General features: G+C 51.3%; 1 protein-coding gene across 7 annotated transcripts in view; it reads left to right on the top strand.

Annotated features, from left to right (window-relative positions):
* COL13A1 (collagen type XIII alpha 1 chain) overlaps positions 1-16,292 on the top strand; it is a 154,151-nt gene that overhangs the window by 19,595 nt on the left and 118,264 nt on the right. For 5 of the 7 annotated variants that reach the window (XM_081568226.1, XM_081568248.1, XM_081568234.1 and 2 more), the window contains exon 2: positions 444-513. In XM_081568226.1, coding sequence (XP_081424352.1) covers positions 444-513 — 70 coding nt within the window. Of the gene's footprint in view, positions 1-443; positions 534-16,292 lie in introns of all 7 variants that reach the window. The other 2 variants (XM_081568261.1, XM_081568241.1) reach the window with 1 other exon arrangement.

Genomic DNA, 16,292 nt, shown 5'->3' with positions numbered 1-16,292 from the left:
GGAGGGACAGTGGTCCTGCCTGTGTCTGGCTCTGCGAGTGACACCAGAAGAACAGAGGTCACTGTCCCTGCCCCCAGGATGCATAGACACTCAGAACTAGACAGGAAACAATTAGCAGAAAGCCGAGAAGAGCAGGTCGTTGTGCTCATGAGTGTCAGATGCAGGAAGGCCAAACTGCTTTATATGGTCTTGTGCTCAAGTTAATTTTCTTCAGAGCTCTCCAAAGACATCAGACCCTGGGGTGACTGAGATGAGACCTCTCCATCTGCTCCTTATTACCCAGATGCCCGGTGGCCAGTGTTTGATCCAGGATCAGTGCCCCGTCAGAGCCCTGTCCCCCAATCCCCTCACTAGCCTCCTACCCTACCCTCAATCCCTAGTAGCTTTCCAGGGCTTGGCATTTATGACCCCCAGTAACCTCTCTTCTCTGTCTCCTTGTGCAGAAATGGAAGCTCCACTCACGGAGGCGTCGAGAGACCCTGAAGACATCCCCAGGATGTCACTGCCCGCCAGGTAAGGAGCCCTCTGCAGGGGTGACAAGGACAGGGACACACACCAGAGGCCCTCTCAGTGGCCAGACCACACTCTGTTCAGAGAGTCACTTTTCATTTGAAAGATGAGAATGACAGTCTGTGATGTTCACCTTCCATGTTCCCATTGATTGGTCCCCGTCCCCCATCCATCATTCATTGACTTATTCAAGCTTTCATTGATTCCTCAACTCTTCTATGGGCCAGATACTATGCACACCAGGCTGTGAGATCATATATGATAATGGGCATGCCAAATTGTGCAATGTTGCACAGAATTGAAAGAAGCCCCTGAGGACAGGGACCTGGCTCCTTTGATTTACCACTGTGCTGCCTGCTTCCGATAGAGTCAGTTCAAAAGCGCTTATTCCCAAATGAATGAATTACCCCATGATTGAAAAACTTTGCCTGCCCCATCTAGATTGCTTAGGGGGTCTGTGTGTTCACTATCTGGTGTCTAGGCTACACACACACACACACACACACTCACTCACCAACAAGGTTGAGGTTGCTGGGTGATGCGGAGTGATCAAGCTAACCAATCTAATGTGGATTCTGAGTCGTGGTCCACGAAGACTTTTTCAGGTTGCCCACCACTGTTACTAAGCTACAAGAACTACAGATAGGCAAATTTGATTGTCCCCATGAATAACTGGAATGGGCAGCACCCCTTTGGGGGTGAGGGAGGAAGCTCCAAACAAGGGTGTGTGAGGCAGGTAACACTTTCAAGGAACTGCAGAGTGTTCATCCTGCTCCGGGTCTCTGCTGGCTCAGAGTCAGGCCCCCAGATGCCCGCTATGGCAGGATACTCCCTGGGTGCTCTGGCGGGCTCTCTGCTGGACACAGGAGCTGAGGAGCCGGCACTCAGGGTCCCCAAGCCAGGGAGCAGTGGCCAACAGATGCTGAGCTTGTGGGAAATGGAGGGACCACATTTGTTGGCGGGTGAGTGGGCTGAGTCACAGCTGGGAGTCACAGTTCAGGTGGCACGGGAGCTGGTGAGACTGTGACGGGCTTCAGCTGGCCTCAGTCAGAAGAGGGTCGTCTGGGTTAATTAAAAGTTTGTCCAGGAGCCCTGGGAAGCTCCTTCCCTCCCTTGGGGCCCCGGAGATTGAGCCCTGGGATCTGGGAGAGTTTTTGGGAAGACAATGCCTAGATTAATGAGATGAGATGAAGGTGAGGCTGTGTTGACAGGGCCTGGGCAGAGCATCTGTGTGCATTGGGGTTTCTGAGGAAGCCCAGATTTCAGACCACGGTGTCTGTCATCATAATTCCCAGTCAGTTGCAATTGTTCTTGCTTGAAGTACAGAATGCTGGTGAAGGGCAGGAGATTTGGAGCCAGGGAACATAGAGGTTTGGATTCCAGCCCTGATATTTACCAGCTGTGTGATCTTCAAGGGAGTTATTAACCTCTCTCTGCCCCGATGGTCTTGTCTGAGAAATGTGGGTAATACTCACCTTACAGGCATGTGGCGGAGGTTCAGAGAGCTCCATGGAGAATACTTAGCACTTTCCTGATTCCTAGTTAGCACTACTGGTATTTTTTTTTCCGCTCAATTCCTCTAGCACTTTAAAGATCACTGAAATCCTTATCCACACTGTATCCTGGTGTCGGAGGCACATTTACAGGCAGAAAGAGGCTTGGCTGTTTCCCTTCCCTGCCTGATAGGATGTCTCATATCCTGCCTGCCATCAAAGTGGGGACCTAACCAAGAGGGATCCATTCTGTGCTCGGGTGAGTCCGGCTCAGGTGGTCCTAGGAAGCTGGGAGCTAGGAAGGGATGCGGCAGGAGGGAAGAAGAATCTAGAATAGTGCTGCTTCAGCTCTTGGCTGGTGAGGAGAAAGCCGTGAAGCAGCATGAGTGACTCAGGGATTCTGGGAACGAGGAAGGGCTTATGCAGGTCCTTGTGGGGAGGGTCCCCAGCAGGGACTGATTTGGCCAGGAGATGGGAGGAGAGTGAGCAGAGACACCTGCAAGGGGTGTCCTCGGTGTTGGAAAAGTCCCCAGAGGGCAGTTTGGCCCAAAGTACAGATCAGAGCCAGGTGGGCAACACCAGGAGCATTTAAAGGCCCCGAACTGAGGCAAAATCAGAAGGAGAGTAAGGTGTGTTCCCAGCTTTTTGGAGAGTCAGTAGAGAAAGATGTGAGGGCTGCATAGAGGTGTCTCAGACAGCAGAACTGCAGAATACAGTGCATGTCCTAGGACAGGCTGGGTCCCGCTCAGTCCCTGGACCTGTCCCCTCTGCCCGACTCGAGGCTTCTCGCCCTGTGGTAAAGGTATCTCCTCTGCGCTCAAGCCTGGGCCACGTGGCTAACCTGTGCTGAGTAATACTAGTTACTGCCCCTGCCCCTCAGTGGGCAGCCAGGCTGTGCTGGGCACAGTATTGAACACTTGACGTTGACAGATGACCTTCTCCAGAACACTGGAAGCTGGCACAATGGAGTTCTGGCATTCTGAAATGTCTGCAATTCCCATAGTCAGTGGAATACCGCTCTCATCTTTGTACCTGAATTATGCATCTCTGACTATTTCCTTAGGGTCAGAGTTTATAAACCACTTTATGAACCACTTTTAGTCTCCTGATGCTTGCAGAAGAGGACTTATGCAATTGTCAAGTGTCACATACAAGTCAAAACATTATTCACTTTTTTTTTTTTGCCAGTGCCTAATATTGTGCTCCACATGTAGTAGCTGCTAGTGAATATTCGATAAATTATTATCAATTATCATTCCTGGATGATTAGATTCTTTATGGTGTTCTCCATCAGACCTCGGGATGGTTTCTGACACCTTCTCTGCTCCGAGACCACTTGGTGTCTTGCCTGATGCTGAAATCACTTGCTGTTAGGACATAACAAACAAGCACACACTCCTTCTGCCCACTATGGCCATGGGATTTGGAGCCCCAGACCTGTGCCTGCCCTCAGTTTGCCTCTGTGGCCAGCTGGGCCGAGGCTGGAGCCCTGTGGTGGGTGTGTTCTTCCTTGTGGCAGCCTCGGGCCCCTGGGCGGCATCCAGAGAAGGCTTGGGACAGACAATCGTGGGCAGAAAACCCACCTCTTTCCCTTCCTACTCTGACCTCGCCAGCATCCTCCCAGGATCCTCCCTGTCCCAAAATAGCCATCTACTGGCTGAGATCTGGCCGCATCCTGCTTCTGGGCTGCGTGTACTGTTTGCCCGGGGAGTGATGGGCCTGCAGCCTCGGATGGGATGCCAGAGGTCGAGCCTTGTTAGAAAGGTCACAGTGACCAGAAGTTCAGAGGAATAGGTGTGGGCCATTTGCAAAGCATATGGCCTGGTGGGACAGGAGGAGGGTCTTAGGAATAGATATAAAGACTGTGGGACTTCCTAGGCCACTTGAGAAGAATACACAGATCAGGCTAACTCCCCATTCTCTGTCCCTGTTCTCAGTAACAAACCAGGAGCAGGACAATGTAGGCTCCAGTCAGCAAGGAAGCAGCTACTTGAGACCCGCCACACTGGGGCTGGGCGGGGCGGGCAGCGGGTGGGACAGTCCGATAGTCTGCGGTCACACACACACAGAGGAAGCTGTGACCAGCTGAGCCTCTGGATCAGATCACTTCACAAGCTGGGCCTCATCTCTAAGGCTCAGAGTAGGTCAGAGTCACGTGTTGACCACCAGACTGAGAGGTCTGCACTTTAAGAGCAGGGGCAAGTGGGTGATATGATCAGGTTTGGGCATTCACACCATCACCAGCACTGGTCCAGGGGATGGATGGAAGAGAGAGAAGTTGCCTTCAGCCAGGATGATGGGAGGGGCCACGGCCATCCTGTGGGTTAGGACTGCCATCAGGAGGTGTGCACGAAGTGTGGGGGATCCCAGAGGAGCCTGGGGCTCTGGGAAGACTTCATTGAGGAGGTGGCGCTGGAAGGTGGTTGTAAAGAACAAGAAGCAGGTGGGAGGGCACACAGAGTACAAACTCAGCTGTCACCATAACCGTAGACACCCTCCCCCACCCCCCACCAAATACAGAGATTTTGAGGTAGAGGAGGATGACTCTTCCCTAGCAGGACAGGGGAAAGTGGTCCAGGCTGGTCCTACCATCCTCATCATGTGGCTTCTGTCTCTAGGCGCCTGGCAGTGTTTTGTTCTCACCATCAACTGGCCATTGTGAAAGGGAAGGGGCCTGGGGGAGTATATGCCCAAACCTTTAAAGGCAGAACTTGGGAAAATAGTTAAAAATGCATCACTTCCCCTCATATCTCATTGGCCAACACTTAGCTCATGGTTACCTTCTGGTCCAGGGGAAGCTGGGTGGTGTTTTATGCTGGGTGGCTGTGTGCCCAGACACAGCTTTATTGTTATGGGAGAACATGTCCTGGGGAAGCACTAACAGTCTACACAGAGGGCATTCCAGGCTGAGTCATGACACGGACAAAGGCTCAAGGAGTGAGAAAAAGGCAGATCTGTTTAGGAATGGCAAGCAGTTGAGAGAAGTCAGAGCATAGTAGTGATGGGAAACATGGGTGGATAGAGACAGCAAAGAGGCTGAGGCATTCTGGCTCTCTCTGTTCAATGGGAGGCAAATGATTGTCATCCTGACGGTGGTAGTTGATTAGTTGATTGGTAATGTCTGCCTGTAAGGCTGTGCTGAGTTAGACCCCGAGGCTGCATCCAGGCCCAGCAGAAAGTGTGGCGGTCATTTAATGATGTCTGCCGTGGGTATAGGAGTGGTAGGCAGTGAGGCCAGTGTTCTGGCTTTGTTACCCACAGAGAGTAAGATGTAGTGTCAGAGAAGGTTTGAGGAAGTGGTAATGTGACCTGATCCAATTCATATTCTGGAGTCCAAACTAGCAAGGATGTGGAAGGCAGAGAAACCCCTTCCAGCAACACAGTCTGTAATTCTGTGGACAGAACTTTATCTTCTCATGTGCTGCTATTTGTGTTGAGGTTGAAACTGCCTCTCGGGCTTGATTATTTTCCATAGATGCTGAGGGCTGGCATCCACATGTCCTGAAGTCTTTCCTTTGTCTAGCCTGGCCCTGTCTGTCCTGGCACCAGATTTCACCTCCAAGAGCCTCATGGTGTTTACAAGGTCAAAGCCTATGACCAGAGCTTCTATCCCAAACTGGACTGCAGTAGAGCAGACCCATCACCTCCTGCTTGTTTCTTTGCAGTTCCCCTTAGTTCAGACTTGGCTAACCCAGAAGAGGGAGAATTCAGACCAAAATATTCCTTACTGCCATTGGTGAAGAAAAGGATTAAAGAGCTGAAGGTTATTTTAGGAAGAACATTTAAACTAAAGAAATACTGTTGTCAGAAACCCTGCTTTACATGCCAATCATCGATGGTTAATTCTGAGTCATTTTGGCTATTCTTTAAAACACATCCCTAAGGACCAGTCTGGGAAGAGACCCCCCTATTCAATTCAGGCTCTCCCTTGTTCTGCTTTCACATGCTGTGTCAGCTTCGTTCTCCCCCACCCCCCGCATCCCACCTCCTCCTCCTGCCTTGCAGGTCTGACCTCCCACTCAGGCTCCAACCCCTTGTGGCACATCCTGCACCCACTGCACACCATCGGTGGCTGGGTTCTTTCAGTTCCACTCCTCTGCTCAGAAAGTATCCATGGCTCCCTAGTGCTTACAAACACCACTCCAATGGTAAGCCCACGTTCTCTCTCTAGCCTAGTCTCTGATCAACATCCCACCGTGCTGTACTCTTTTTTGTTCAGTAAAATTGGGCTATTCACCTGCCCTGCCTGTATGCCAGTGTCTCATGTGTGTGTATCTGCTCATGCTGCCTCAATAACTTTGTTCTCCATTTCTACCTGATGAACTCTTCACTCCTCCAGACCTGCTACAATATCCCCACAGCTCCTTCCATCTTTCTCTCCCACCCTACTTCGGCTATTAAGTTACTATGTTAACATATTGCCTGGTGTGTGCTCGATGGATAATCCAGGCAAAACCACCTACTGGGACAAATCATTTGTCTTCCAATGAGAAGTGAAAACAGACCAAGATGTGTACACCTGTGAAGGTTTCTCCTTGGCCATGAGCGTCAGTGATTTGATTTAGATTCTACAGGTGCAATCTTCAGTGTGAGGCCCTTACACAGTGAGAGCAGCCTTTGTGGGTTTCCAGCCAGGGAGAACCTTCCCTGCCTATGAACGCCACCAGGCAGCCTCCTTGATATCTCCCCCTGGATGTGTTTCAGGCCACCCATCCTCAAAAGGCACACAGCTGAAGCCAATGTCTTTTCCCCACACCCGGCCCTTCCCCAGTATTTCTGATCCTGGGGAATGGCGCCATCTGCACACCTAGGCCAGAACCTGGGTGCCAACCTGAACACTACCTTTTCCTACCCATCCCCTAGATCACTGAGTCTCAGGTTCCCACCCTGCCAATCCCTCCACCTCCACTACCATCATCTTCATCAGTCTGCCACCATCTCTCACCTGACTTGCTGCAATAGTCCCTAACAGGCCTCCTCCAACACCCTTTCACCCAGAAGTCAGCGTGTGCTGTGCTTGTTGTGCTTAGTTACTCAGTCATGCCTGACTCTTTGTGACCTGAAGGTCTGCAGCCTGCCAGGCTTCTCTGTCCATGGGGATTCTCCAGGCAAGAATACTGGAGTGGGTTGCCATGCCCTCCAACCCAGGGATTGAACCCAGGTCTCCCGCATTGCATGTGGATTCTTTATCGCCTGAGCCACCAGGGAAGCCTGAAGTCAGCATGGTCTTTTTTAAACGTAATGCATCACCCTACAGCTTCCCTGGTAGCTCGGGTTGAATCCCTGGATCGGGAAGATCACCTGGAGAAGGAAGTGGCAACCCACTTCAGTATTCTTTTCTGGAGAATCCCATGGACAGAGGAGCCTAGCAGGCTACAGTTCATGGGGCCGCAAAAGAGCTGGGCACAGTTTAGCAACTAAACAACAACAAGGCTTTAACTAGGCTTTAACCTTCAGCGCTTTCTGACCCCTCCAGTATAAAGGCCCGAACCCCTAATGTGACCTGCCCACCCCCCAAGTCTCCCCTCCTGCCAGTCTCCCTAGTGCAGGCCCAGCAGGCTCCCTTGTGACACCCAGCTGCCACTCCTCTGATGGCCTTGGGATGGAGAGGCTGTAGATGAAGGGAGCTGCAGTCAAGCCAGAGCAGGGATGCCGTGCTTTAGTGATTAGACATCTAGTTCAGTAAAGCCTGGACGCTGGGCTTTAGACGAAGGCACGTCCTGGAGTCTTTGTGGCCCCTTTCAGCTCCAGCTTGTCCCAGAAGAGGGCTGGCTGTGGCCTTGGAAAGGGCACCTGGCCTCAAGGAAGCCCCTGGCCCTCACGGGAAGGGGAGGGTCTGGGAACAGGCTTGGGAAGGGCCGCGCAGCCGGGATCCAGGTGCTGCCCTCTTAAGAAAACACTGCCCCCCCCCCCCCCCCCCCGCCCCAGCCCCCTGGAAGCACCTCCCCTCTCAAGGAGTTTTAGAGCCGCCTGGGGAATTCTCTAAAGTTAATTTCTTCCCCATTTCCTCTCAAAAGCACTCCCAGACCCGCAGGCCGCCTGGAGGATGCTGATAATGTGTTTCTTCTAGATGTGCTCTGATAACACCCACCCGGGTGGTCGCGGAGATTTGTAGAGAAATAAAAATAAGGAAATGGGGGTTCTGCACAGGCAGTGTGCTGCGCCCGGAAGGGCCCTGGACTGGGAACGGGTTCCAGACCCTGAGGACTCTGAGCAGGCCACTGCCCTGTCTCTGGGCCTCAGTTTCCTCACTTGTGAAGAGAGGTGGACACCTGTGAAGAACAATTTAACCGTATCTGCAAGTGTAGAAAGCCATCCCCCTCTTGCCACACCCTAGAGAAACACTCACACGTGCGTACAAGAGGAAAAGGAGTCCACCTCGGCACTGTGTGTGCTACTGACCAAAGGGAAAGAAAACCTAAATATTTGTCAGTAGCAGAGTGGAGACTCGTTGTGGGGTATTGAATAGTGGTATAGTTAAGTCCCCTACATACGAATGAGTTTTGTCCTGAGACACGTTCCTGCTGCTGCTGCTGCTGCTGCTGCTAAGTCGCTTCAGTCGTGTCCGACTCTGTGCGACCCCATAGACGGCAGCCCACCAGGCTCCGCCACCCCTGGGATTCTCCAGGCAAGAATACTGGAGTGGGTTGCCGTTTCCTTCTCCAGTGCATGAAAGGGAAAAGTGAAAGTGAAGTCGCTCAGTCGTCCGACTCTTAGCGACCCCATGGACTGTAGCCTACCAGGCTCCTCCGTCCATGGGATTTTCCAGGCAAGAGTACTGGAGTGGGGTGCCATTGCCTTCTCTGGAGACACGTTCCTAAGTTCATTTTATTCGTAAGTGCAACAAAGTTAGCTTAGGTACCCAACTAACACAATCGGCTATACAGTACTGTACTATAATAGGTTTATAATACTTTTCACACAAATGATTCATGAAAAACAAACACAAAAAATAAAACATTTAAAATTTTTATGGTACATTACCTTGAAAAGTACAGTAGTGCAATACAATAGTCTGCATACAGGGGCTGGCATCAAGTGAACAGGCTGTTCGTGGGCCGCATCAGCAAGGGGACACTGGCCCACTGAGGGTAAACAGGGGCCTCATTTTGTCCAGGGTTAGGTAAGTGCCCGACAGAGGCATAAGCATCACATTTGGCAAGTGAGAGAGTAGAAGTGATGCTTTTGAAGAGAGGAATCAGGAAAGGCTTCCTGGAAGAAGTGGCATGTGAGGCAGGCCTTGCAAGACCAGTGAGATGTCAGTAAATGAAAACCTTTATAAGAACATTGTGAGTGACAGAAACAGTGTAATAAAAGTGTAGAGACAGTGTTTCCCACTGTGGAAAGGGAGGAATAATCTAGAATGACTATAGCAAGCTCATGTGGAGGGATGGAGGAAGAGGAAAGGATGGCAAGTCGGGGTAGGGGAGATGGACCATGGAGGGAGTTGGATGACATGCTGAAGATGCGTGGTAGGTTTCTCAGAAAGGGTGACGTGAGCCAGCTGAGCGCAGCTGCAGGGGGAGGAGAGTTAGTGTTGAGGAGCCAGGAAGAGGCAACACCAATCCTGTTAAGAGAAGACATGGAATATCAGTGGTACAGGATGAGAGGTGGTGAGATTGCAGAGGTAAAATGGCAAGTGTAGGCTACTGGTTAGGTGTGGGCAAAGCAGGGGTCGAGGCCATGCTGAACTTGTGAGCCCGGGTAACCAGTGATGATACTGGCATGTATTTCTGTTAACAGATGGCATTATACCTCAAGCTTAGGACAATATTACTTGTATTCCCACCAAGCATTTTGGGCTGTAGGGCTGTGGTTATCCCTAGTTCAATGATGTGGAGACAGGCTCAGAGATGTTCAGAGACTGTCCAAGGTCTACAGCTAGAAGACAGAGTCCGAGGCTTCCAATGCCAGCCCATTTGCCCTCAGGGACAAGGCAGAACAGAAGGGAGTAGGGTGGAGAGGAAAGAGGTAGGGTTCTATTTTGCTTTTTGGTTTGTTATTTTTTGGCCACTCCACGAAGCATGTGGGATCTTAGTTCCCTGACCAGGGATTGAACCCATACACCCTCGGCAGTGGAAGCACAGAGTTTCAGCCACTGCCAGGGAAGTCCAGGGCTCTATTCTGGACAAGCTGGCCAGGGGTGGGGCAGGGGGTGAGGATGCAGGATGTTTCTGTGGAAGTGCTGAAGTCCTGGGAGGGCTTCTCCCCGGGGGTGGGAGAAGGAAGCTCTAATTCTGTGACCTTACCTGTACTCAGCCATCTGGCAGCGAAGGCCCTGCTCAGAGCAGAGAGGGCAACGGCGCACCTTGCTGGAGACTTTGTGCCCTGGGAGTTGTCGTCTCTCCCAGGGGAGCTCTGGCCCCACGTGTGCCAGGGACACACAGGCTCTCTCCCCCCACACAGTGAAGTGTCCTCCTCTGCCCACTCTGTCCTGGAGAACCCTGAGTGAAGCTACCACTGCAGTGGTGCTAAAGGAATGCTGGTGCTGCTCTGCCGGAAAGGAGAAGTAAATGGGAAGGGCCATGGCCCGCTTAAGAGACTAGAAGGTCAGACATACTTGACACGTGGAAGCAGCCCTCAGCTCTTCCTAGAGCCACCCGGCCGCCCACTCCCTGGCTGCTGCCCCCACTCCTTCTCAGCCCCGCCAGCCTCTCAGCTACTCCCCGGCAGATTCCTGTCCACCATCAAGGCAGCTTGGATGGTCTCTGACAGCAGCTGGTCTGACTGCCTGCTTCATACCTTGCACACCTCACTCCATCCTCCTAGCCTCTCTCTGAGGTTAAGACTTTCACATGACCACATTTCCGGATGAGGACTCTGAAGCTCAGAGCACATCTCTCAAGGATACAGGGCTAGGAAGTGGCAGGGTTGGGACCTGAAACAAGCCCCAAAATGTCAGAAGTTGTGTCCTAATGAACTTCCTCCAGCCACGGGAGTGAGTGATTCCTGGGAGCAAACTGAGGCCTTGGCAATGGCCATAATTCTTGTTTGGGGAAGTGGTATTGGATAAGGCTGGAGGGCATAAATTAATAATGATAGCAACAACATGTATCGGGGCTTACTCTGTGCCAGGCACTGGTATAAGCTCTATATCACATTATCTCATTTAATCCTCATAATGACTTTATGTGGCAGTTCCTATTATCTCCACTTTACAAATGAGAAGACTGAAGCCCAAAGAGGTTGTGTCATGTGACCAAGGTCACAGAACTAGCATGTGCTGACGCCAGAATTATTTTAACCTAAAAAGTCTAGGGTCTTCCTGAGTGGTCCAGTGGTTAATAATCCACCTTCCAATGCAGGGTTGCAGCTTTGATCCCTGGTTGGGGAGCTAAGACACTGCAAAAAAACAAAACAAAACAAAAAAACAGAAGCAGTGTTATAGCAAATTCAATCAAGACTTTTAAAATGGTCCACATCAAAAAAAAAAAAATATCTTAAAAAAAGTCTGACTCCAAACAAACCAGAACAGTGTCAGAAGGCAAACTTGCTCTCTCTCCCTCTGTCACTGTCATTTTCACTCAGTCACTCAACAAACTGATGCCATGCCCTGTCCTCAGGAGACTCAGAGGAGCTCAGGTGAAGGGAGTCCAGGTAAAGAGAAGAACAGGTAAAGCAGCGGCTGCTGCAGAGTCCAAGGGCTCCAGTAGGGGTGGGCCTACTGGAGATAGTGGCAGATAGTGGCAGATGGGTCCCCTGCATGGAGCAGTCCAGCTACAGTCCTGGGGTCACCTCTGTGAGGCAGGCCACAAGCAAGGCAGGGACCAATACTGTTGACGATGGCCTGCACAGCTGGCGTTTGTCCTAAGTCACTAACCCCGGGGGTTAGAAGAGAGCCAGTAGCCCAGATGCACTGGGCTCCTTGGTGAGGCGAAAGAGAGGCCTCCAGATCCGCCTGAAGGGGTGAGGCAGAGGTTGGTGCGGGCAGGGCAGACAGAGGAGGGAAGGAGAAAAGGTTCCCCAAGGAGTCTGACCTTCTAGTAGCTGAGTGGCAGCAAGACTGCCCTGGGCCTGCCTGCTCATTCTTTCCAGCTCACTTCACCAACTCCTTGCAGCCCAGCGCTTCTTCCCACCCACCCTCCCCGGCCTTTGCCATCTGCGTGTGTATGGCAGACCTGGCAGGCAAGGCAAGGGGAGTGTCCTCAGTGGGCAGAGGTGCAGTGAGAGGAACTGGGGATGGCTGGTCCAGTGCCTGTGTCACCACATTCCTTGGCACGTGGACACCTCTGCCCAGTGGAGACCCTGGGCGGGGGGGTTCGTGGGGGGTCAAGCACCAGCAGGGGGCTCCAGCAGAGGGGTCTGCTGCTTCAGCCAGCCCAAGTAGGGGAGGAAATGCGTGAACCCTGGCGTGGAGACGCAGGAGCGCACCCTCAGATGCGGGTGGCTGAGTGGATGCCAGCTCCCCACATAGCTGTAGGCGCTGTCACAGGATAGCCGGGCACATGGTCAGGGAGGCCTGGGGCAGCGTGGACAGGGCAGGGGGCAGTGGGCTCCTGGCATTTTGGCCTGGAGGGGGCTCCCCTAGCCATACCTCCAGACTCCCTCCTGGACACCTAGGGGGACCCCAGGACTCTGGGGCACAGAATGTCCCCTTCATCGCCCTTCAGACTTACAAGCTGGTATCAGCCCTCGTGGAATGAGACTTTCCTCTCTCTCAGGTGCTCATGAGTCTGCACACTGTGGCCGCAGGGACATTCCTGCGGCTTCACCCCTTCAGCGCATCAGCGTTGGTTCTGATTGGCGGGTCTCGATGTGGCTCTAGTTCCCGCTACCTGACTGCATCACCCCCTGCTCTGCTCTTTGCTGACTGGAATTTGGAGGTGTGGGCAGGAGCATGATGTTCTGTTTTTTCCTCAGGGAATGGGGATGAGGAAGGTGCAGATGACTCACTGGACTGAATGTACACTGATTCTGCGAAACAACGCTGGCAGTTCACGGAGATATTTTTAAAAAATCTATATCATGTTATTCTTTTGAAGTCATGTGCTCTTGCTCTGGAAAGTCTGTTCAACTCTAGAAGAATCTGGCTCCCAACTCTTACAATTATAATCCTGGCTTCTGCCAAGTGTTCCCCAGCTTAGCTGAGGAAGGAGAAGGAAGGCAAGCTGTGCATTCAGAGAGAAGAGTGAGGAGCCTTTAAGGTGTGGGGAGACATCAGCCTTAACCCTGGATCCTGACCAGGTGCAGAGGGATGGAAGAGGGCACGTCTCCTCCTTACAGTGGCCAGATCCAGACCGCAACACCAAATGGACATCAGAGGCCACCTTGAGGGGGAGGCAGGGGCCAACCCTTTCTTTGAAGGGAAGCTTCCCAGCAATCCAAACTTTGTGCATGCTCAGTCATGAGCAGTCTGTGCAACCCCATGGACTCTAGCCCAGCAAGTTCCTGTGTCCATGGGATTATCTCAGCAAGAATACTGGAGTGGGTTGCCATGCCCTCCTCCAGGGGATCTTTCTGACCCAGGGGAAAGATCCTGCATTGGCAGGCAGGTCCTTTACCACTGAGCCACCTGGGAAGCCCAAATCTAAACTTTATCTGTCACATAAACATAGGAGCAGAGCCCCGCAGGTGGGATTGGGGTGTCCCACTGGTGACCCCTCCAGATACCTGGATGCTCTAGAAGCAGGATACAGAATACACCACTGTCCTCCAATCTACTTATTTTTATAATTGGGGAAAATGAGGCCCTAAGGGGAAAAAAGAAACTTGCCTCAACCTGCACAGTTAGATGGGCATGGCCAGGTCCTCAGTGTCTTGTCCTCCAAATGAGTCCCCAGAGGCACTCCTGGGGCCACAGGAAGGGTGGACTTTTACGGAAACCGAGGCAAGGCAGAGGAATGTAAAATAGCCCAGTGGCCAGTGTTGGCCAACACTGTGATGCATCCTGAGGCCGGGAGCTCCCACCAAGATGGGCATCTAGTTCCGGATTCATCTGTCCATTTGACAGCCTGTCCTTCCTGCCAGAATAAATGATGATGTCATGTCCCTAAAGCTGATTGGCCCCTGAAGCCACCCCCCCACCCCCGCATGACTATTTCCAGGGATGAAGTCAGGTCCAGTCTTCTCAACTCCTCCTCTGGGCATGTCTCATTCACCCTTCTTGCTTCTGTGGTAGGCAATAAGTCCTTTGAGAGTTAGACATCAGCCATGACTCTCACTTTTTCTCCATCCTGTCTGCCCAGCCCCCTGTAGGCAGGGGGATCATGCTTACCTAAGGCAGTAGGATCATGTTTCTGTAGAACAGACTCAGATTCTGAAGAAAGAAAGAAGGAAGATACAGAGAAGGAATGTTATTTTTATTGTCCAAAGGAAGCTCAGGCTTGGGGTCCATTTCTGATATTCATTCTAACAGCTGTAGTAGGGCTAGCTGCTACTCAGAGCATTTGCCCACCATAACATCCCCTGTGATATCAGTCACTCTCTTAGTCTTGGGAAGCTCCAAGGTCCCCCAGCCCTTCTCTATTCCCACACAATCTGGTCTTTGTCATCCACCAGCACAGGAGACCAAGGCCCTGTGGACTGGCTACTCCTAGGTACTCCACCCCCTAAGTCCTGGGCAGGCGGGGTTTGTTCCTACTCCAGGGCATCCAATCAGCCCCTTCCTCATGTTGCAAGGGCCACATGTCTTGCTCTTTTTCCTCCCTGACTTGTGTCAGAGCTGGACAGGCCAAGACAGGTTTTAGTTTGAACTTTGGCTTTATAGACAGAGTCTAAAACACAGAGCAAAAGGCTTCTTCAGCTGTGTGTGGAGGCATCTGGCAGGATTGTCTGCTGGCTGAGTTCCAGGATTTGACTGTGTTACAATGGGCAAGTGACTTAACCTCTCTGAACCTCAGCTTTCTCATTTGTAAAATGGGGATAATGACAGCATCTATCTCATTGTACTATTGTGGGCACTAAGTAGATATAGGCACAGTGCCTGGCACAGGGGGGTGCCAACTACATGCTGCTCTTCAGCTCTCCTGAAGCCCCACCTGGGACTCTTTTGACTGCCCACATTGCCTCTCCTCCTGAGTTTCTGAAACACCACTGCCCTGAGACCAGTCCTTCCAAAGGAATATATTTGAACATCTGTCTGTTAGCCACAGCAAATACAGAAATCTCCACTGAGGCCCTGCTATAGGCAGAGCACCAGGCAATTAGGTAGATACAACCTTCATAAAGGCTTCAGATCTGCAGAGTCCTAGCTTTTGTGCAATGATGTGGCCCTGGCTCCCTGGTTCTCAGTTCCTGCATCTGTGAAATGGAGCCATGACAGTCTCACTGCATCTCTCAGTGAGTTCCTGTGTATGCAGCTCCTTTGAAAGCTCTAAAGTGAATTGCCATTTGCTGCAAATGTACCAGTTGTTATTTTGTAATTTACACAAAGATGAAGAAGACCTTCCTTACCTCTGCCTTCTAGAAGCTCCTCTCTTATTTGAGACCTGAGCAGTATCTATAGGAAACATTTCACTATTTATATGCTACGGTGTGTACATACCAGCTGTGGCATTTAGAGAGTGTGGTGGGCTTAGAAGCTTCTCCCGGACAGGTGACCCCTTCACTCATTCATTTTCAGGGGCAGGTAATGTGCTAGACTCTAGGGGTATAAAGGTCAAATTAACTGACCAGCCTTGCCCTCCTGGGGCTTCCAGTCTAGTAGGGAATGTAAGCATATAAAGAAATAAATGAGAGCGCTCCCCTGCTGGTCCATGTTTGAGACTCCGCACTTCCAATTCAGGGAGTGCAGGTTTGATCCCTGGTTGGGGAACTAAGATCCCACATGCCTTGAGATATAGCCAAAGAAAGTCTTTTTTTTTTTTTAATAAATGAGAAAAAAAAATCCATTGATCATTATGATGAAAATGAGTCAAAAGCATATATTCTGTGGAGCCTGGTAGTGGTGGAGCAGTGGTGTCTGTGTTTGATGGTGGCCAGGGAAGGTTTCCATGAGAAGGTGACATATGAACTGACAAGAGGGACCCAGTCTTGTGAAGAGTTCACATAATTCATAACTTGAGGACTGCTTAGACTAAACCTGGCCTAGAACAGAGCACCATAAAAGTGTCTATTAAATTAATTGGGCATCCCTAGTGGCTCATATGGTAAAGAATCTGCCTGCAATGCAGGAGAGCCAGGTTAGAACCCTGGATCAGGAAGATCCCCAACTGATTGATTAATTAACTCAGAGGATGGGGTGTGAGCATTCCAGTCAGTAGGAATAGCATGTGCAAAGGCCCTGAGGTAAAAATGAGCTCAGTGTGTCTGAAGAAGGGAAAGGTTGGAGCCACCTGGTAGAGTGAGTTT

The sequence above is a fragment of the Giraffa tippelskirchi genome, chromosome 2, assembly GCF_054371585.1.
Source record: "Giraffa tippelskirchi isolate mGirTip1 chromosome 2, T2T-mGirTip1v1.2.pri, whole genome shotgun sequence".
Classification (NCBI taxonomy): domain Eukaryota; kingdom Metazoa; phylum Chordata; class Mammalia; order Artiodactyla; family Giraffidae; genus Giraffa; species Giraffa tippelskirchi.
Note: the sequence above shows the minus strand (reverse complement) of the source record. Positions and strands in the feature narration are given on the sequence as shown.